The sequence below is a fragment of the Haliotis rubra genome, unplaced genomic scaffold, assembly GCF_003918875.1.
Source record: "Haliotis rubra isolate DU_JTF1 unplaced genomic scaffold, ASM391887v1 Scf189, whole genome shotgun sequence".
NCBI classification, from domain to species: Eukaryota; Metazoa; Mollusca; class Gastropoda; order Lepetellida; family Haliotidae; genus Haliotis; species Haliotis rubra.
The window spans coordinates 419,153-442,726 of record NW_025765880.1 but is presented as its reverse complement, the minus strand read 5'-3'; the positions used below and the strand labels follow the sequence as shown (position 1 = coordinate 442,726).

The 23,574-nt window shown below is 41.0% G+C and overlaps 1 protein-coding gene across 1 annotated transcript in view; it reads right to left on the bottom strand.

Moving 5' to 3' along the window:
- Nucleotides 1-517: 517 nt before the first annotated feature.
- LOC124274196 (PAS domain-containing serine/threonine-protein kinase-like) overlaps nucleotides 518-23,574 on the bottom strand; it is a 48,768-nt gene continuing 25,711 nt past the window's right edge. The window contains exons 9-22 of the mRNA XM_046709503.1: nucleotides 19,802-19,950; nucleotides 19,239-19,292; nucleotides 19,152-19,206; nucleotides 17,652-17,763; nucleotides 16,267-17,013; nucleotides 15,614-15,762; nucleotides 14,288-14,460; nucleotides 13,485-13,691; nucleotides 9,413-9,538; nucleotides 8,585-8,719; nucleotides 7,850-8,049; nucleotides 7,069-7,202; nucleotides 6,409-6,550; nucleotides 518-5,786 (exon numbers count right to left, since the gene is read on the bottom strand). Of these exons, the coding sequence (XP_046565459.1) occupies nucleotides 5,762-5,786; nucleotides 6,409-6,550; nucleotides 7,069-7,202; nucleotides 7,850-8,049; nucleotides 8,585-8,719; nucleotides 9,413-9,538; nucleotides 13,485-13,691; nucleotides 14,288-14,460; nucleotides 15,614-15,762; nucleotides 16,267-17,013; nucleotides 17,652-17,763; nucleotides 19,152-19,206; nucleotides 19,239-19,292; nucleotides 19,802-19,950 (2,408 nt within the window). The 3' untranslated portion in view covers nucleotides 518-5,761. The remainder of the gene's footprint in view (nucleotides 5,787-6,408; nucleotides 6,551-7,068; nucleotides 7,203-7,849; nucleotides 8,050-8,584; nucleotides 8,720-9,412; nucleotides 9,539-13,484; nucleotides 13,692-14,287; nucleotides 14,461-15,613; nucleotides 15,763-16,266; nucleotides 17,014-17,651; nucleotides 17,764-19,151; nucleotides 19,207-19,238; nucleotides 19,293-19,801; nucleotides 19,951-23,574) is intronic.

Here is a 23,574-nt window from a genome sequence, read left to right as displayed (position 1 = left end):
TGTGTCCTTATACCCTGATGGTGAGGACATTGCTTGCTTGGTTGGTTGGTTGTGTTGTGTACCCCTGGTATACCCATTGCTGATGTCCTGAGGACTGATGGTGGTTGATTGTGTCCTCATACCCTGATGAGGACATTGCTTTTGCTTGATTGGACATACCCTGATTGGTTGGTTGGTTGTGTCCTTATACCCTGATGGTGAGGACATTGCTTTGTTGGTTGTGTCCTTATACCCTGATGGTGAGGACATTGCTTGGTTGATTGTGTCCTCATACCCTAGGCTAATAGTGTGAGACATTGCTTGGTTAATTGTGGCCTTAAACCGTGATGGCATTGGACATTGCTCATACTTTAATGACTGGTTTGTCTGGTCCAGAGTTGATTTTATAAAAGGTTATAGCATGAGCATAGCATTAAAAGACAAACCAGCACAAATAAGAAGACATTATTTCCTAGCAACGCAATAAACACCATTACAATTATAAAGTTAAATGTCTGAAGAAAGACAAGACACCACATTCACATTAAGATGTATTTCTGAAATATACAATTATGCTCATGGCAATAAGTTAAAACAGCATACTGAAGCTAGCAATGACACAATGACAGATTCACAGACTGAAGTTATTTTTTCTTTTGTAATAAATTTCATTTCATCTGATGTACAAATTAAAACAATAACATTCAGAAAATGGGAAAATCCATCAAATTAGCTTAACGTCTTCATCATTTTTACATAATATTTCATTAAACAAAAGTACCTTTCAAAAATTCATTTGTTCCCAATCAACAATAATTTTATTACCCACAAAAAGTGATCCATCTTGTTCGGCTTGTGAAGGAACTGGTCAGCATTTTGTACATTCTACAATTACTTCCAGATCTGGCAGTCGCAGATTTACGAAGGTACATATGATTTCAAACTAAAGAATTCTTTGTTGCACAACTGGTTCATTGTCCAATGTGTAAAGTGCATAAAAACAACTGTCTCATTTGCCTTATTTCCACTCAAACAATAGCACCAAAAAGCTGGTTGAACAAAACAAAGCACAGAATCCCTAAACATATTGCCACATCAACCCAATTTCTAGCCTAAAGTAACAGCAACAAAAACTGTAATTTCATTTATTCTTCATTCATGGCTATTTCCATATAATCAGAATTATGGCAGTGTTGATGTTCTTCACTCCTGATTGCAGCATAGATAGGTACTAGTATATAAGTTACCCAGGAGTATATATTTTGGAGTTTTCATGGTGGGAGGTTGGTTGGTGGTTCATGAATAGGAAGGCTGTATTATTGATGTGGACACACAGTGCCATCCTTTCAAAATAGGGAACCAAATACACAGGAACATTGTGTTTAACAATATGGAAGATCAACCCAATAAACTTCATTAAACAAACCCACCAAACTTCAAATATTTTTAGACCAGTAACCTTGATAACATACACTATCAACCATCTCACATTTAACTCATGCCTAAACAAGGTTTGCTTCCAATCTTGTCTTTAGGATTTCTCCATAAGGTTTCAATAATATTGACAGTTTCACTGTCATTGAATAACCAGGGTCAGTAACATTGGCTGTCATGGTTACAGTGGGATTCCACATATACGAAGTCAGTTCATAATTGATGCAAATATATCATATGGAGGATTGTCAAATAGTGATTTTTATACCATGCTTCTCGCGATTTGGAAATTGAACTTAATAAACTGGGTAACAGTTAGCCTTAGAATACGCTGCATGAGGGACCGTACATGTGGTCTCTGGTTGCATGAGGGCTGAAAAGTGACCAAAGTGATGAGTATTGACTGCAATCTGTGAACATCCATTGTTATTTTATCTGATCCAATACACCAGCACAGGTCATTGTACATATTGGCATGTGGTCATGAGTATCAATAAGCTGGAAAACAACTCTATTTGCTATGGGCCCTATAGCTCACCTGAACTTATGAATATTTTCAACACAAGTCAAAATATGAATATTCTAAGTAGATACGAGGTCAGTTTCTGACAGGTGAGTGAGTGAACAAGTGAGGTTTGACTCTGCATTTTGCAGTATTCCAGCAACAAAGATGCCAACCCTAATTTAGCACAATTAGTATTTTGGCCCAAACTTATGCAAAAATAAATATTTTTTGGTCAAAATTAGTATTAAACTTTCCAAAGAATTTTCATATTAAATAAAGAATTGATAGATATTTTAAGAACTTGTTAACAGTGTACTCGCCTAAATCAGTAGTAAGTATCCACATATACCTTGATACTGAATAAAAGGTGTTTGCAATTTATTGTGTATGGTACATATGCTATTTGATAATTTAATTTCATGTAATCTTTTAAAATTTTTGTATGTTTTTACTGCTATCATAGTCACATATTTTGTGTTGCTTTTTTCGTAACGAATACGATAAAATCGTATGAGTTGGCACCTCTGCAGCAATATCACAGCGGGGACACCAGAAATGGACTTAACACATTGTACCCATGTGGGGAATCGAACCTGGGTCATTGGCGTAAGGATCAAACACTAGGCTACCCCACCAGTCAAGTTTCTAATAGGTTAATACAAGAAAGGCTGATGGTTGACACAATTTCACATGGGCCTTGTTCAGGTGAGCTAACAGCTTTAGTCTGGATTATGCAATAGGATAAGTTTACAGTGTCTTGACATATATAGGTACTACACAGATTAACAATTATCTGAAGTATCTTGCAAGATGTACACTTAATAGATACATTACTAGGATTATTGGAGGTACTGTATAGCTGGGATACACGCAAAAGAGACCCCCACAACATTAGGACACAATCAAGGTTTTTATCCAAGGTTTTTAATAAAAATTAGGATGACAGCAAACATTTTATCTTTTTCTTTGAACTAACAGTTCAAGACATCTGTGTACATTAACTCTTGTTTTAATTCACACACAGCTCCAATGTTTGGTAGGACTACGTAAAGGTGTATTTTATCAAGTAAAGAATGGTTTTGTTGTCTGCTGCCTTGGGATGAAAATCGGATTTTTTCAATTAGGGCCTAGTCTTAATATATATGTGAGGTACTGTTCATGTCAATTTTAATGCTGGTAAACATTGAAAAGGTAAACGGTCAATAACGTGAAACTCCCACATATGTTAGTGGACAATACTGTGATCAATACAACTCATACAATCCCTTTGCCTCTACCAGTAATAAGTATACATAGTGCCTAGTAACATAACATTTGGTGAGTGTATTCACATGACAGGTACATATCAACAATAAACCCCCATCTTCATGGCTGTGGTACTACTTTCACACATGGCCACTGATAGGGTTTCAATTCAGTTTGTATCCCCATAATTGAAATTAAATCAATCAAAATTGACAAATAATCTGAGACCTAGTTATGAAATGTATTCAACTCTTTCACCCAAATGTCACACTTGCAATAGGATAACTCCAACTGATACATACACTTCCCTACAATGCCAAGAATCCTAGATAAGTGAGGCTCATATTCATATTTGTTTAAGAATAATGAACACCTAAAGTTTAGAACATCCACTTTCATTTTCGACAAGGCTGTACACGTTTTATTCCTCACTATTTCAGTCATGTCACAAACTGTCAGCTTTTTGGAAGAAAAATGTCATAGATGTTTATCCTTAAAGTGAAACCCACAGGCATGACTTTCAGTGCTTACTGAACACTTGCCGTACATATTTAGGGATACAATCTAGACAGAAGATCGTGGCACTGCAGAGGGACACAATCAATGGTCAGTGGAAGTAATACCACACCTGGTTATACTGTCCAAGAATAATAACGTCCTGGGTGCAGCTGTACAACACAACCTTAGTGCTACAACTGTCACATGTCTACGATACTGTATGGGAGTCACGATTATCATAGGGGCTGATTTCACCACAGACAGCGGTACACTCAATAGCAACCTCTTCCTATAACTGGATAAAACCCCATGCTACAGATAAAACAGAGACTTGTTGAGCATCACAAGAGACACAGGTCTGGATAAGTCAACTAAAAAAGTCACAGTAATTGGAGTAGCCACCAAGGACATCAAACATATCACAAATCTCAATCACAGATACATAACAGAATTCTTTAAAAACTTTGTACAAATTTCAATTCATTTTTTCCTGCAGGAACTAACATGCAACTGTTAAAGACAAGCTCATTATTCACAAATGAAAAGAGGTCAATGTTCCATAACACTGTGTTTTGTGACCTTCCTGACAGTATAACTACACTGGTTTAATGGCCTACCTCATGACAGCTCATCTGACATAAGAAGCTGGCATATATATTCAATTACAATTGTCTGGTGTATGTATTATACTATACAGTTAAATACAGATCATCTTACTTCCCAAACCACCCTGCTGACAAAAGCAGAAGACTACAATGTAAACACTGGGACAAAATTCTTTCCAGTGCAATCAAATAAGTAAGACAAAAAAATGAGGCCATCATACAAATAGACATGACAATAATTCATATAACCATCTCCTGTTTTATGAGTATTTGCGTAATACTTCGGAGTTCTGAAGAATTTCTACAAAAGGTGCGTATGGTCATGGTTAGAGTTTCTGTTTAAAAAAGTGACAAAACCATAACTTTGTACTAACCAGCAGCTGAAACACAATATGTGTAACATCAGCCGTAGTGCGGACAACTAGCATCTTTGCTGTCCTACCACACACTGTAACTGTGTACTAACCAGCAGCTGAAACACAATATGTGTAACATCAGCCGTAGTGCGGACAACTAGCATCTTTGCTGCCATACCACACGCTGTAAGGTCTCTCTCGGCATTTCAACCATACTAACAGGAAATACTTAACTTTGACAATAAAGTGTTCAGCACTTCTCAGAGTCAATGCTAGTACCCGGTATTAGCCAACCAATTCAAGACTAGTTACTCATGTCATGGATTATCTGAACTAGGTTAACATTACTGTGGGCAGATTTTATGTTTTAAGGCATTTCCATACAAGTCGAGTTGTCTGTATGGTTGTGGAGAGAATCAGAGAACATCACAACCAGAGACTTACTTGTTTCAGACAACACAACACTTAATATTCTGACTTTTTCCATACTTTAAAAAGGAATAAATCAATGATGACTGGTAGAAAACTTACAAAAATATGTAGTGAATAAAAATATATATTTGTAAGATACTGACTGATTCAACTGGCAGTTAACTAAAATGACTAACATTTGTTTCATGAACAATTCCTCAAGCACCAAGATGAAATGTCTGTCATTGTTGTATTGTAACATTAGATAAGTTTTGTGATGAATGAAATGCCTGAATGACAGATTATGTTTTGTGTCTGTATACAGCTTGTGTGATATAATATGTGATGTTGTGTAAACATGTGTGTGACTGATTCCTAGTCCTAGTCCTATTTTGTGATGTAGTTATTGACTCAGTCATTTAGTGTTGTAGTGTGAGTCAGGCATGTTCCTTGAACTTGAAGAGTTCATACATGATTGACAGAGACAAATTCTGTGGCGTAATGTGACTGACTCAGGTCTGTTCCTTGATAGAGAAGTGTTCCTACATGAATGAGAGACATTCTGTGATGTGGAATTGTCTCAGACATATCCCGTTGTGAAGGGTGTGTCAATCTCCAGCACTTCCTTGAGTTTCTCCTGCAGATCAGAATCATCACTGTCAGGTTGGTAGGGTTTGAATCCTGGGACATTAGCTGGAGGCAGGTCTGAGGGGGAGTCGGGGCGGTTGTCAGCTGCGTTGTTGCCATGGAACTCTACAACAAACACCAGGAATCAAAGGTAAACCATGTCCGTCTTTGTTAAAAATGCAAACCTAATTCTATTTTAATACCAATGCTTTTAATTATATCATCAAATAGCCTGAATGGCTCATAACTACTCATTCATCACTTTTGAGATTAACATACAGTGCTGGTCTGGTATCCCTAACGAGACAGGGAAGTGGAGATACATTCTGCCCCAGCATCCAAACTGAGACAAGCTTGAGGTGTTCAATTCAAGGATCGGGGCGGTGGGGTAGCCTAGTGGTTAAAGCGTTGGCTCGTCACGCCGAAGACCCAGGTTCGAATCCCCACATGGGTACAATGTGTGAAGCCCATTTCTGGTGTCCCCTGCCGTGATGTTGCTGGAATATCGCTAAAAGCGGCGTAAAACCAAACTCAGTCAGTCAGTCAATTCAAGGATCACCAAAGGGAGGCGAGCAGCGTTTTGGGACCGACACTGCACTAGATTCCCCAAAGGGAGACAAGCACGTGTTGGGAATCTATACTGCACTAGATTCCCCAGACAAGCAGGGTGTGCCCGAGATCTGCTCTTCCCTGGTGTCCCCCGACAGAGATACAAGCAGGGACTCTCCATTGTGCTTGAGACACTGACCTGAGTTGGGCAGCACCTCCTCCCACTTGTACTGCTGGATGTCCACCTCCTGCTTCACCCAGGCATTCCTCTCCACATCCTTGATGGTGGCTCGACACACTGGGTCCCCGGTGCAGCATCCACGTCACCAGGAACATCAGAGCTGCAGGCAACACAGTAAACACCAGCATTAGCTTACATGGTTAACATGTGACAGTAAGAGGGTGTCTATGTCATAATCTATGTGTTCATATTAAAATCTACTGAAAATAATGCAAACCGGTATGGGCAACCACACTGAAAGGTTTAACAGACTGTAGAACACTATTTCTTTTGTTCTCGTTTCTCTGCAGAACTACCTTCAGCAAAGTCATATACCCGACAGATAAGAGTTTAGACAAAAAAGTCACTAACTGCCAGTTCTTCAGCTAGGATTTCCATCAGAACTACACACCATTATATGACGGACGGGATATTAGTGCTGGTGATGTTTTCTACCAAGGTCAGTTAAACTCTACTGTATACATAAAACATAATTATCATTAGAGTTTTCCTTTGTCAAAGTAGGCATTACTCTGAAATGCCTACTGAAGCAACACGAGGCAACATGTAGTTAGACCTGGATAGTGTGACTGATGGAGTGATGGAGATAACATGTACATGCCTCAACTAGGTACTTACATCTGGAAACACCAAATGGTGGTTTGAGTTTACACTGTATTGTCTCTTCGACATCGAAGAACGGATTCTCCCCAAACACCAGTGTGTAGAGTGTCACCCCCATAGACCACATCTCAAGCTCTGGACCTCGGTATCTGAAACAATAACAAACTGGTGAAAAGGAGAAAGAAGTTGCCTGTAGTACCACTAAATAGTCATAGATAGCATCAGCGAGAACTGCTGAATAGAGCGAGTATATGAGTGAATGTCTGTTTATGCTGCAGTTACCTTTATTCCAGCTGCTTCAGGATGGCGGGTTAAAGGATAACCAGCGTATGTTAACATCTTAATATGTTTGTAAGACATTCCATAACATACCATCAGCCACGTGAGACACTGCCGCCATTTAATCACTATAATAGTCGCCTCTGTTAATTGTGTTTGTTGTTCAATGCAGCACTCAGCAGTATTCAAGTTACATTGCATTCTTTAATAATCATTTCTGGATCAGATATTCCAGTGATTGACATCATGAGCATCAATCTACGCAACTAGGACACAATGACATGTATGCAACAAGTGAGCAGGCTTGACCAACCAAACCCTGCTCAAAGACCTATTCAAAACCCGGACCTTGACCTTGGACTCACATTTTGACTACCACTAACACTGCACATTGTGAAATACACACATTATTGCAGTAAATCGTTACAGCCTTAAAATACACACTATTGTAAATCTGGATGCCACAAGTATACACTGCACATCCTAAACAGCATGACACAAACTGTGGTGAACTCACTTGTTTCCTAGCAACACCTCAGGACTGCAGTACTCCAGGGTTCCACAAAATGTACCAAATAGTTTCTCGCCTCTCATGTAGGTGGCAGCACCAAAGTCTATCAGCTTGATACGAAACCTCTCATCAACAATGATGTTCTCATCCTTAATGTCTCTGTGTACAATATTCTTGCTGTGGAGATACGAAACACCAGCAACCATCTGCAGAGGACAAACAGTAAGGTATAAGGATGGACTAACGGTAAGGTATAAGGATGGACAAAGGGTAAGGTATAAGGATGGACAAACGGTAAGGTATAAGGATGGACAAGTATAAGGATGGACTAACGGTAAGGTATAAGGATGGACAAACGGTAAGGTATAAGGATGGACTAACGGTAAGGTATAAGGATGGACAAACAGTAAGGTATAAGGATGGACAAACGCTAAGTGAGTGAGTGAGTGAGTTTAGATTTACACGCTTTTAGCAATATTCCAGCAATATCACGGATGTGGACACCAGAACTAAACAAACGCTAAGGTATAAGGATGGACAAATGCTAAGGTATAAGGATGGAAAAACGGTAAGGTATAAGTAAGACAAATGGTGAAGCATAAAGTTAAAGTCAATCAAGTCTAACAAGATGCTTGTCCTGTCCAATTTGGGTTTAAATAACATCATTTTTTTCACTGATACATTCATGTCAGACTAAACCAATGATGGACAACAAACAGTACTATCCAGCATCAAACTCACTTGTCTAAAGATGTAGCTGGCCAGTGGCTCATCCATGGTCGGGTTGCGATCAATAAACTCAAACAGATCCATCCCACTGCCATGCTTCTCCATCACCATCTGCACAAACTCCTCATTCTGGAACACGTCTATCACCTGGAAGTCATGCAACAGATCCACAAAGTCGGTTCCATATGTTGTTCTAAACTTATTTAGGATACAGCAAGTCACACAGCAAACAAATACCTTGTAACCTAGACACTTCTTGTAACCAAGATAACTCATATCCTGTGTTAGCATCTAAGTTCTATTTAAGTTATCACTTGTTGGATAAATATTTAACACTGTGCTGCTGCACTACAGAAAATGATTATCACACGGTTGCAACAATATTTACACGTTTATAACACTAAACACTTTCTATAACTGTCTTACAGTAATTCTGTCAAGTCAAGCAGGTACTCTACATTCAAGGGGCTCATATCAAGTATGTTTATTTATTGTACATAATAAACAATCTGTTACATGTGGCTGTTAATCAGCTCGTCATACACACAAAACTGTTGTCAATGTTTAAGTCAAATACACATGTAGTACCAGTGTTTATTTACAGGCTGCACTAAATATTCCAGTTACAACAGCAAAGTGTAAATAAACCCGTCAGATCAGACAATCCAGTGATTGTAATTGTGCACAACAATCCATGTCTTGGTTTTAATGACACACAATCAACCATGAGAACTCCCTATATATCTGGTCCTGTTACTACCAGCATAGGTTGGTGTGGATCTACTCCTACCCAGAGTCCCAACAGGATGACCCATCCAGGAACACATAGAAGACTCTCACCTTGACAATGTTGGGGTGGTTCAACTTGAGCAGCAGGCTGACCTCCATCGGTATACGGCCATGAGCATCATCAAACACCCAGCAGTCCTTCAACACTTTACCCCTTCGGATGAACTTCACTACCACCTGGGACAACAAGGAGAGCAAGAGCTGTCACAAGAATACATTTATTAAATAGAAATAAAACTTTCAAGTGTGAATCGTATTTTACCAACATTACGCTGGTGTGTATTTATATAGTTGTTGGTTTGTATCAAAACTGCTCATTTACTCAGTCAGAGCAACATTCTTATTCAAATCAAGGCCAATTCACTTCCATCGTGGTCCATCTTCAAAAGGACCTCAAAGAAGTCATCCACATATTGGCTCAAAGAAGTCATCCACATATTGCTTTCCTGTTCCTTGATCCACTTTCTCTTCCATAATTTACACCTTGCTCACCACCACAATCTCATTGTTTTCCCTCACTTTTCCCTCTCTACTCTGCTTTGTCTGTCTCAACTAACTTATTGCCCATCATCTCTCCTCTCCACCAACACCCTATGTACTCCACCCTATCCACACCCCTCACACCTAACACCATCCTACCCTCCCTTGGCCTCATTAAGTTCCACCCACCCTCAACACCTGATGTCCTCAACCCCAACTCCAGCCCCACCACCCCACACACCTAATACACCATCCTACCAAACCTTGGCAAAGTCACACCAATCATTACACCCACCTCAACACCTGATGTCCTCAACCTCCAGCCACACCACCCCCCACATCTAAAACACCACCCTCCCACCTTGTGTCTCACCCAAACATACCCCACCATCTCTCCTCAACACCACACACCCTATCCCCACCTTGGTCTCACCAAGATACACCCACCATCTCTCCTCTCACACCCCAACTCCAGCCCTCTCACACCCAATACATCATCCTCAACACCTGATCTCCTTCACCATCCTCAACCCCCTCTGGTCTCACCAAGTTAAGGACCACCCACCATCTCCCTCAGCCCCAACTCCAGCCTCCCACCACCCCCACACCCAATACATCATCATCTACCCCACCTTGGTCTCACCAAGTTATACCCACCATCTCTCCCTCAACCCCAACTCCAGCCCCACCACCCCCCACACCCAATACACCATCCTACCCCACCTTGGTCTCACCAAGTTACACCCACCATCTCTCCCTCAACCCCAACTCCAGCCCCATCACCCTCACACCCAATACACCATCCTACCCCACCTTGGTCTCACCAAGTTTACCACCATCTCTCCCTCAACCCCAACTCCAGCCCCACCACACCCACACCCAATACATCATCCTACTACCCCACCTTGGTCTCACCAAGTTACACCCACCATCTCTCCCTCAACCCTCAACCCCAGCCCCCCACCACCCTCACACTTGGTCTAATACACACCATCCTACCCCCACCTTGGTCCACCTTGGTCTCACCAAGTTACACCCACCATCTCTCCCTCAACCCCAGCTCCAGCCCCACAACCCTCACACCCAATACATCATCCATCCTACCCCACCTTGGTCTCACCAAGTTACACCCACCATCTCTCCCTCAACCCCAACTCCACCCCACCGTCCACCACACCCAATCCTACCCCCACCTTGGTCTCACCAAGATTATACCCACCATCTCTCCCTCAACCCCAAGCCCAGCCCCACCACCCCTCCACCACCTACATCATCCTACCCCACCTTGGTCTCACCCAAGTTACACCCACCATCTCTCCCTCAACCCTAACTCCAGCCCCACCACACCCTCACACCCAATACACCATCCTACCCCACCTTGGTCTCACCAAGTTACAGCACCCACCATCTCTCCCTCAACCCCAACTCCAGCCCCATCACCCCCTCACACCCAATACACCATCTTACCCTACCTTGGCACCCCCATCATCCCTCAACTTCAGTCCCACCACCCTATCTTCTACCTTGGCACCTAACCACCTAATATCTTTCCACACCCCACCCACCTCTTCAAATCACAATGTCTCCTCAACCACCTGTCCTTTCATCTCTGTCCCTTCCCCAACCTTGGTGTATTGCAATATATATTGCAATATATTGTGAAAGTGTAAAATATGGTTTAAGGTAATGAAATTACTGTTTCCTTTCCTTTGAAACAATGTCACTGTCCTCTGTCAGGACTCTAATGTGATTATACAAGAGATCAATTGAAAATGTTTCCAAATTGAAGACTTCGCTCTAAAGTTTGGAACTCGAGAAAAAGCGCCTGCAGCTGCATCTGCCATCTAGGTTTGTTTATCCCTACGGTTTGTGCCAATCCTATTTTTTAGTTATTTATATGGTTAAAAAACTCGCAAATGCAATTATATGACCAATAAACATTCTCAAAACAATTAATGTATAATAATATAAAGCCGGGCTCCCAAAAAAAGGCCGTATCGGCGTATGTACAGATAAAAAAATATGCACGATACGGTAGGAAATAAGTTAGAAAACGTAGCAGATACGCACCACAGTAATGGTGTGCGGTCTTAGAATCATTTACAGACGTATTTAACTGAAAAATTATTGATTTATTGTTTATTGACTGTAGCAACTTTCAGCTCGCACTTCTCTTGACGTGACACTGACCGACTCCGTGAATGTTCTTGCAATAGCTGCATAAACAACACAAACTTGAATGTCTTGTTTTCTGTTTACTGATCCATTCCCATTGTTACACTTCTTCGCACGCATAAGACAATAACTCATAGGTGTGGACCGTCAAAACAGTCAAGTATTCCCTTGGATACAAATCTGACACGCATCGCACCCGTCCATCTTTTCTAGAGCACACATCGTCACCTCCCGTTCAAGGGAAGCAACTCCACCCTGCTACCAACGCTAGCCGCTAAATAAAATTGCGATTTCGCTGGCTACTGTTACACTGACCTTTTTACACAAGTGTAGCAATGTTGTGGTGCATATATGAAATGAAACACAAGATTACTGATACTCCATTATATTCCATTCAGTACTCTAAATGTACTCTTAAGGTTTTCCAGTACTCCTGTATTGAAAAAATAAGGAGTACGTACTCCTGATGTTGAAAAATTATCTGGAGCCCTGATAATGGAAGTATAAATGTTAATATTTTTTACTACATCATGAAAATTACCGATCATGGTCATGGAAATTGCAGATCATATCGAGTGAACCGGTTTGCGAAAAGTGTACCGCGATATTGTATTGTGAAGTTTGAACTACAATATGCCGGTAAACCGGTCTAACGGTCGACGGGGTGGCTGGAGAGGTATGTACTACTACATTGTGGGTCTCTCTCTTACAGCCACAGCAACTCAACAGTTTTAACTAGTAAATAATTTCACAAGTCATAAAAGATACCAACGATAAAATTTATTATATACAATAGCCAACTTCTAACAGTAAAGACAATATGCAATCACGCCGCCCAAAGCTTTACTCTACAAGTAATAAAGTACAGTACAATTATATATAGTTACAACAGTGGAAAGATTTTACATGCGCTTCATTGAGTAGAGTGCCTCTGGCAAGCCGGGTGTATTGTTTTCTTCTAATCGACGGAGATGCCACCATCCAACTCCCAATGATTCGTCTGTCTCCTTCAACGGTTAATCGAAGAATCCCTGATCTCCTTTATTTCTATTGTGACGTAAATCCTAGATACGAAACCTTCTAAACACCTCGTTATGTCGTCACAACATCGCGGCGCCCATGTCGAGACGTAGCTTACCTGAGAGCAGCACAAATCAACACTAAAGTCGCAAAATAAATTACGCCACTTCAGGTAGGCCGATGGAACGAGGTGAAGAGAAGGCTTGGATCTGTTTTACAAACTAATTCCAACGGTATGAGCTCTCGTAATCCTAAGATCACGGTAAACTATATGTTGCAGTGCACTGGCACGGAACAACACTATATGGACAGTAAAACTGATACCGCGGGAATTAGTATACCCAAAATATGTTGTAAATAGTAAACATATTTATATAGGGTAATTATTATCGATTCCCCTGTACATTACACCGGTATTATCGTCCACACCATTGTGATGTGACCCTACCTCCTCCTTGTCCATCTTCCTACAGCCCAGCTTGACAAAGCCAAATGCTCCCTTCCCAATACAATCCTGTGTGTCGTAAATTTCATCATACAATCCTGAGCCGAGCATGTCAACCACTTCCTTGTCCTCCTCCACTGCATCCTCCATGTCCTCCATGTCATCTAGGATGTTGGTCTTGGACTCAGAGTTTGCCTTGTCTGTCAACAACTGGTAAAATAAAGGGTTTATGTTAAAAGATTTAGATCACTATCATAAATGTGCAAGAAAGTCAATATGTGTTGCGTGATGCTACACTCAGCAATATTTCCTGTTATATATCTGGACTTAACAATTGTCAGCAATGACCCATATAACAGGGATAGTCAGTGAGTCAGTGAGTTTAGTTTTATGCCGCAATATTCCAGCAATATCATGGGACACCAGAAATGGGCTGAGGAATCGAACCCGGGTCTTCGGCGTGAAGAGCAAACGCTTTAACCACTAGGCTACCCCACCACCCTATAACAGGGATAGGATGTCATGGATCAACCAAGGCTGATCTCCAGATCCCGTTCATCACCCTTTACCACTTATCCTAATAATCCCTGAATCCCTGTGGGGTAAGAAATTTACAATTCACACTAGAAGTCAAGTTGAAAGCACAAACTATCAAATATGCCAATAGATTACAAAGTGAAGACAGTCATAACAGCACAAAAACACAAACACCAGTCAGTCCATCCACTACATTCAACTCACAAACTACATGCAATAATAGCTGGAATTCCTAAGTCAGAAAGTCCTTGGTGCAAAGATGTACCCACCTCTCCGAGACTCATATTAGATTTATCAAGAGTGCTGTTGAGACTGGAGGCGAGGGTGAGACTGGCATAAGACCTCCCTCCTTCCCCCGGCTCTTCTGGGTCTCGGGACGTCCACATACAGTACACAAACTGTCCATCATTCAGCTCCACTCGCTTCAGTTGGAATATGATACCTACACACCAACAGATACAATATTTAGACCCGGTCTACTTTGAGACACAAACATCAACAAGTGTTTGCCACTGATATAAAGAATGGAATATCTATATTTACTACTTTATTTTTTGGTCACATACAAGATGCCTGAAATGACTGGTGCCAGTATAATCACCCAATGTAGGCTGTTGACATAATTGAAAACATTGGGTGCAGTATTTTATGAGATATCGCATTTAAATAAGTTTGAAAAGTGGTCAAAGTGCCGTGGTGACCTTGAAGATAAGGTCAAGGTCACCCAAATCAACTGGTGTCTGCGTAATCCCCCAATGTAGGCTGTCACCAAATTTGGGTACAACAGTTCGGGAGATATCGCGTTAACAAGAATACCTACGCAGCATAATATCAGGTATCTACGCAGCTGAATACATAGTCAGATGCTTGATGGACATTTAGAAGTTGGGAGGTAACACAACAACGTATGGTATGGATTTACAACTTCTTTAATATTTACAACACGACGTTTCGCGGCTACTTCTTGCCTGATGAAGGGGCAAGAAGTAGCCCAGAAACGTTGTGTTGTAAATATTAAAGAAGTTGTAAATCGATACATTACGTTGTTGTGAATACATAGTCCCCCGTTCCAGTGGGGGACAAAAACACAATCAAAGTAAACACTTTATATCCCAGGGGACTAAACTTTTATTTTATCATTAGGATTAAAAACATTATCATGGTTCTCAGGCACAGCCTCACTGTCACAAAGTCTGCAGCATGTTTCTTTCTTATTTCCATTTTCCACAATAATAAAACTTTTGATAAACATGCATAGTTGTTAAGCATGAATGTATTTTTGTGCTCTTGATTCTATTTCTAAGAATTACAAGTGTATGAAAACTTGGTCTTCCTGCCTGAAGAGTTACCAAGGTGACCACAATAACTTGCTTCAAATTGGATGAAGAGATAAAGATATCAGTATTGTACTTTTCAAGCACTAATCAGTTTATGTAGGGAGGCATTTTGCAAGGTTGAAAACAGAAAAAGGCTGCCCACCCAATATTATTTTTCAAAAGTGATAATCTGAAAACCAATTCTTATTTAGTAAGCCTTATACAACAATAGGTCACACTAAAACTACAATCTGATCTGAAACATGTATGCATTGTCACCTAGCCTGTGTCCATCTTTATGTCGACACTGTCCAGTGAAACTGCCCTCAGGTATCTGGCTGGGACCCTCTGTGTATGAGGTCTGTGTGCCCGATTGCCGAGAAGATGGACGGGCATTGAAACTGTTGTTACTGTTGTTGCTGTTGTAGCTGTAACATAAGGAGATATTTCATATATCGTATTTACAGCTACCTGATATCTTGTGACCTGTTACTAAATAACAGAAAAATCTCAAGTTGATGATGTTCTTAAAGATCAGTTGATATAACATTTTCTTGGATTTCTTTCATGGAAGCCCACTCTTCCATATTCACAAAGATAATTTAATGATACAATGCTATACATACCATTGTTATCTGGCCTAATATCTGGCAGAAAATGAATGTGTCAAAGAACTTCGTTCGTATTTTGAAACATTTCTTAGAGCAAATTTTCATTTCTGAAGTGTCACATATAATTTAGTCATAATGGCACAATTTTGCAAGTGAGTTAGCATGTGTGTCATATGCCACTATTAGTCACAATAGAAGGCACAAGCATATACACTGAGGACATGCTGTGGATCAATCCTGGGTTGAACCAACATCCTAACCAAATAACCCTCTGCTCCTCTTTTGCAAGTTCATCGTCAGTTTCTCTGTCATTATGCTCACCTATTAGATGTTTTGTCCCTGACCTGACCAGACATTTGGTGAGGCTTGTCATCACAACCTTTGCCACTCAGTCTGCTAAGGGCAGACTTTGCAGAGCCACTCGAGTCCGAACTTGGGTGAGATTCTAAACCATCGCGACTGAAATAACTTGACTCTTCATCTAGGTGAGTATCACTAGTTGAATCTAGTGTCTTATTCATATACAAAGGCAGCAGATTCGTAATCTGTTCCCCAAACTGAGAATATGATCCTTCAGCAGAGCTGGAACTTGAGTCTCCATTGTTCATTTCATGCTTCCTAGATATTTGTTTCTGAAGCTCAAAGAGCAAGTCTTTTTGTTTGCGTTTTTGGCAATTGATTCCTTTCTCGGATGACATGGCCAGCACGTCTCCACTAGTGTCAATTTCATTGCTGATATCCCCATTGTATCGATCCTGACTGCTCTCTACTCGCTGTGAATCTTCAGAAATACAACTGTCATTATCCGTGAACTTATCAAAGTCGACCTGTGGGGGTGTAGCAGACAGAACTTCCTCTGTGCTCTCACTCAAACTAGACACATCTTTATCTTCTAGGTAAGAACCACTGAGGTCCTCTACTGGTTCTCCTGGAGACTTGACACTTTTAGCACTACTGATATCAAGCTTGTCCATTTCACTCAACACCTTGTCAATTTCCCCATTCTGACTGTTGTTTCGATTACTGCATCCTTCTACTGCCATTTTGGAATCCTTTGTGTCCTCTTGCCTAATTGATCAAAGTGGAAAATTTGAAGACATTAATTATCATCTCAGATATCTATCATTATGGGGCACTGAATAGGTTCAAAATATATGAAAGTGTCTAACAAGGGGATCACAAAGTGGAATAGGAAGAACAGATCATGAACAATCATTATTATTCATACCAAAAGACACTGAACATAATACAATGACACCTTCAATATAGTAACAATGATATCTCTTCGACAGTAAAAGCATGGTTTGATGCCACTATCAGCAATATTCCAGCAGGGGACACAAGAAAAGGTTTTCTCAGTTAACATCTGCTGTACATATCCTCGCCTATGTCTGTCACTTGTGTACTTTGTTGTAAGATGAATTGTGTAACTATCGGGAGAGGGCTTTTCTAAGTTGGATAACTTGTGCCCAATCCTTTTCTTGAATGAATAAAATATTTTTGAAACAAAACAAGAAAAGGGCTTCACATATTGTACCAATATGGGGAATCAAACTTAGGCCATGACAAATAAACGCTTCAATGACTGCCCTCCAACACTAAGGTTACTGTCACCCTTCATTACATACTTCTTTATTTCTACTGTGTCTGTTGTTGTCTGGAATAGGGCTGACTAAAACAGTAACCCCTGATAGTGCTGTAGCTACCTGTGTTCTGATGTCTCTGTAGGTATTCTGGGTGTGGAGGTGACACCTGGTTTGTGCACACACAGCTCCTTGAGAAGATCACACCTCTCTCCATTCACTTTCAGTGGCGTTTCTGTCAGCAGGAAACATATTACATACAAACATACATACAAACATTTGTATAGCGCCGATATCCAGTACAACTGCTCAAAGGCGCTTTGTTTTCCCTCAATCATTGGATGTCCATCACAACGGCACATCATATTTTCAATCTCAACTCCCTGGGGATCATACAACTCTTGCTGCCTACTAGGCGCACCGAGTTAATATGGCTTTCCCATCCTTACGAGGTACCCATTCACAGCTGGATAGACTGGGACATATAGTCACAGTACTTCGTCCAAGTTTACTGCATGTTGCTGTACCCGCAACTAGGTGTTTGCATGTATACATGTGGCCACCATCTGGTCATCTACCAACGGATTCGTGGGTTCTTTTAAGTACACAGGGTTGTGTACTGTAAACTAGGGGTTGTGACAACACTGAAAGAGTCTGCACACAAAGTTGACTCCAAGGTTTTTTACACCCGGTCACAGGTGGGCTCGATTCCGGCACCTCCAAGCTTGCTGGATTACTAGCCTGGCACCTTAGACAGCTCGCCCACCGCGCCCCTAAGACTAGTCAGTCTTGCTGTCCTGACATCGACATGAGACTTTTTATAGGCTAAAATTACCACTTCTTTTCCCCATTTCCCATGTTTGCACCTGTATTTCACCAGTTCAGTGGTAATTGAGATGGGATAGAGAGCACTGTGTATGTTGTGATTATGTTGCCAACCATGAAATACTAGAGAACTTACTGAAAAGTCTTGGACATTAACATGTGTCAGAAACATGTTGTCTACGGTGTATGCATGTGTACGCCATGATTATGTTGCCAGCCATGAAATACTAGAGAAGCTACTGAAAAGTCACTGCCAATAACAAGTGTTTATATACTGATAAATCTTGCAATGTAACCTACTGTATTAAAACCATTGTATTGTATCATGTGTCTTGTACAACACCAGTTGTAATTTATACATAACTGGTGATAATTCTCTGTGGTGACTTCTTAAGATTCTTGAATACTGATTGGCCTCCTTTGATATTTGAATATTGATAAAGACTGACTGACTGAGTTTAGTTTTACGCCGCTTTTAGCAATATTGCAGCAAAGAAATCAGAAATGCACAATGTTAGAACCGGGAGCTTTAACCACTAGGCTACCCTACTTCCGCACTTAATCTGTAATGTACACGACAGATTAAGTATAGTCATATTATAAAGAAATCAGAAATGCATTAGGAGTCTTGTACGGTTAAGTAAGTGTTTGGAAATAGGTAAAAAGAGATGGAGAACAATGCAACTTGTTGATCTTTCTTTTCATAAACTGACACTGGTCCTTCAAAGAATATAAAACTCACCCCAAAGAACAATTCCACACAAATCACAGCACATATCATATTATCCTGAAACTTACCAAGTTTCCCCTGCAAGATATCTGGTTTCAGATTCATTGGTATTACATCTTCCTCCTCCTCATCATCATCTAATGGTGGAAGGGGATCCCATCGTCAAGGTCAAGGATGTCGTAGAAGTCTGGGATCAGACAGGAGATGTCCTGCAACAGCATGGAAACATCCAATACTACTCAGTCATGGTGATCTGGTCACATGTGTATATTATTTATACACCTACAAGAAATTATGAATAATACACCCCAAGCGAAATGTCTTTGTAAGTTTTGAGCCCTGGTAATTATCAACAGGCTTTCCTTGGCCCAAACGGACACATCAGCTCAGTTGGCCTATTCTGGAACAAATCTTCTGTAATAAGTTATGATAAATTGCTCATAGAATGTCATGTTGCAAAGGGTCACTTTAAAAAATATTGAACACAATGGAACAATCAGAACTAACAAGCCAATCAGCATCAGTAAAAAATATAATGCCCAGCAAGATTTACTGAAACTAATTGCACTTATATTTATGCCATTATGGGTACTACATTTGGGCCAAACAACCACTAAAAGGTAAGTAGTACACATGCTGGAGAAAGGACGTGACTCAGTAATGAGAGTAAGAGATGACATGACAGTTTCAGTTTCTTCACTCATCTTCTACAACCTACCTTGCCCACAAGCTCCTCCTGGCTGTACCCAAACAGCATGCGGGCGAAGTTGTCATTGACACTGTGTATGGTGCCGTCAGGCAGGAAGGTGATCATCCCACTGATATTGGCAAACACCCATACCACACCCGTGAACACAACTTCATCTCCTGCAATTCAGAACCAAGTAGTGATTCATTGCTTCCTTGCACTTCCACTCTATAATGCCTCTTTTGAAACTGCATGAACAGAACTAATACCTTTACTGATCAGGCATAACTTGTGTTATTACTGACCAATCTAATATTGTTCATTTAAACCTTGCTCATAAGGGACCCTTCACAATTTACGGTGGTGGTAGTGGTGTGTGTGTTGGGGGTGGGGGTGTTTTTGAGGGTGATGATTTTTATGGAGAAGCATGTAGTATTGTACAATGTGAATGACACCCCCCCTAAAATTTATGTACAAAATAAGTGACCCCCCAGCATGTCATGTACAAAATCAGTGACCCTCCTCCCCTTCCCATAATTTCTAAGTATAATTTTAAACATATTTTTACAAACAAAATTGCTGACACCTCACCCCCCTAATATCGTGTGTATAAACTTGCTGACCCCCTAGCTCCCCAGAGCAAATTGGGAGACCCCTTAAAATCATCATCACCCCCTCACCCCCACCCCAGCCATAAATTATGAACGGTCCCTAACCTAGCTTTTCAAGACAATGTTCAGCATGATCGGATTGGATGCAGCCAGATTTTTACTTGTTCGATTAGTGTCAACATCTATCAACTAGGGGTAACTGTAGATTATACAAAGGTATGAAGCTCTCTTTCAGTCATCATCAATCTAACACCCAGCATCAGGCCTCGTTTCACTAAGACATTATTGTGTAACACATGTTATATTTGTGATTACACTTTCTCAGTAAAGTACAGGTTCTAGTACTTTTGCTGGGTTGAGTCCAATCCATGATTCGAACCCACATCCTCAGAGTGAGGCACCTAATCGCCAGCGCACAAGTGTAATCCCAAATGTAACATGAATAGTATAGTAATGGGGAAAAAAGGTAGCATAGGTGCACCCTGCTTAGAAGCTTCCATACTAGCTAATTCCGCTCCCACAGCCACCAAAAAATGAGTGTTTTGCACAAAACTTCGATAAGACCACTTTTCGTCTCCCGACGCAAGTGCACTCCAATCATAAGAATCTCATTTTCGCTAGGCAACCCTTTTTTTTCAGCAACCACAAACCCCATACCAAGACAGGTATGCAAAACACTGGCACCAATGATGGCTACAGAGGAATTGCCAGGCTGTTTGCGGTCTAAGACGCAGGAATAGTCTCGGGTGTAGTCGATGCTGTAGATCCCTAGTCCGGTGCCTTGTAGTTTTGTTTTTAGATTGGACAATTTCTCTTGGAGTCAGTCGATCGCGATTTCGCAGACGTCCACTTTGGCCACAGAGACTGCATTAGGGGTTTCGTTGCCGTTTTGGGCTTTCCATGCTCGTAGCGATTTCTGCTGGGTTTCGCTTTCGATCTTTTGGATCGTGCTGGCAAAAGCTCCTGCACTCGTCTTTTGCACGAAGTGTTGCATACATTTTGGTTGCTTCGATATACTCTTTGTAGGTGGTGCGTAGTATCCAGTGGAGTAGTCCGACAATTTTTTTCGCGTGGCCGTGCTCTCCCGTCGTACACTGGACACTTCCCTAGTGCTGCACGATGTCTTTGCGAGATAGATAGCCAAACACGTAGAGGTCGTCGACAAAGGCTGGAAGACTAGAGAGTGGTTGCAGGTGGGTTTCCCCGAAATTTCCAGCGAGATAATCTACCGTCGAGATATCAGACACGAGGTTGTCGTGCGTGTTTTCCAGTAGGAGGTGGTGTGCGATCGATTTGCTGCATCAAATGCCCATTTCTTGGAAAGTTGCTGCGATTTGTTTTGCCATAGTCGAAGTGTATCCTGTATACTGTAGCAACTCCATATGTCTAATTGGAAGTTTGAGCAACCTTGGTGCCAGTGTTTTGCATACCTGTCTTGGTATGGGGTTGTGGTTGCTGAAAAAAAGGGTTGCCCTAGCGAAAATAAGATACTTATAATTGGAGTGCACTCATTTTTTGGTGGTTGTGGGAACGGAAATTAGCTAGTATGGAAGCTTCTAAGCAGGGTGCACCCATGCTACCTTTTTTCCCCCATTACTACACTACTACATGTCTTACATTTGACTGACTGACTGACTGACTGAGTTTGGTTTTACGCCGCTTTTAGCAATATTCCAGCAATATCACGGCGGGGGACACCAGAAATGGGCTTCACACATTGTACCCATGTGGGGATTCGAACCCTGGTTTTCGGCATGACGAGACAACGCTTTAACCACTGGACTCCCCCACCGCCCCCTTACATTTGACAACTTTCTAAATGGCATTGTGTATTCATGACAATGTAGTGGTATAATACAGGCATCCCTTGCCATAACGCGGGTCTTGGGGTCCATGGATGACCCCCCGCGTTATTAGACACCCGCGTTATAAGTAACGATTACATAACGCGGAACAAAGGCCAAGTAAAATCGTATTTTCCATGGACATAACAAAACTGCTATTTCGTGTATTGTGCCCAGTCAAAACTATATCGTATTGTTGGAGGTGAAAAAAACAACAACTTTGTAAATAAAAAATAGATGTATGTACATGAAACTTGCAATCAAACACCACAAGACATGATAATTCAATTGTTGTTCCTGTCATGCTACCTGTTACTCAACTAAGCCGGAAATAGCAATCAGCTGGGCACACATCGACGTTTTGGTCCAATGTACCGGTGATTCATTTAAAAACGATCCGAAAATAAAACATCCAAGAATTTCTATTCCATTATCAGAATAATTGATATGTCAAGCAGTTATTCTAACAGAGATCTTATATATTGCTATCATTATATAAGTATAATGCATGTTTTCTCACGAACATATTTAACATAATAATAAGCATTGCTAAGCACTTTGGGTTACCTGGCTGGATACATTTTATGTAGGAGACAGTTTGACAAGTCACCGCTGACTTCCCGCTGGTACGTGCCACTTTGATTGTAAAAACAAAATGTTGGCAATTAATTGTCAAATATGACTTCAACGAGTCAATAACGCGGGTCTTGGGGTCAATGGATGACAAGGCTGTAATCTGTTCGTGATTGCTGAGAAAAATGTGAAATTGGTGCTATCGCGGTAGGCGCGAAAAACGGACCCTCACGAATGTGGTAAGCGGGTGTTGTATGGAATGAGGTAATGCCATTTCACTCACGGTTTCTCCGTTGTTATTGTAAACAGTTTTAATGAATGAAAATGGGATTGAATTTAATCAAATAAAATGTGTTTTCTGACATCATACATTCTCGGATGGCGGTGTATACCAGCGCTAATTCGCAGTGTGTTGCATCATAGCAAAGCGTTGTAAGTACTTTCGGCTGATAATCGACATGTCTTTATGATAAAGTTATTACGATGTTTCGCTGTTCATCAATTATTATTGAAAAAGACCCTGCATGTTTTAAGCATCTGAAAAAACATGGATATATACGATAAACACTGTTAATTGCAATCCGCACTGAATTTCACTAGTTTACTACGTGATTAACCAGAGCTCAACAGCGGATTTGTTGATGTGCTATTTTCGATCACGTGAATATGTGTGATCACTGGGCAACTTTTTTTTATGGGAGCCACGGATTACCCCGCAGTTTAACCGAATCCGCGGTATCGCGAAGAGCGTTATTGCGAGGGATGACTGTAGTTG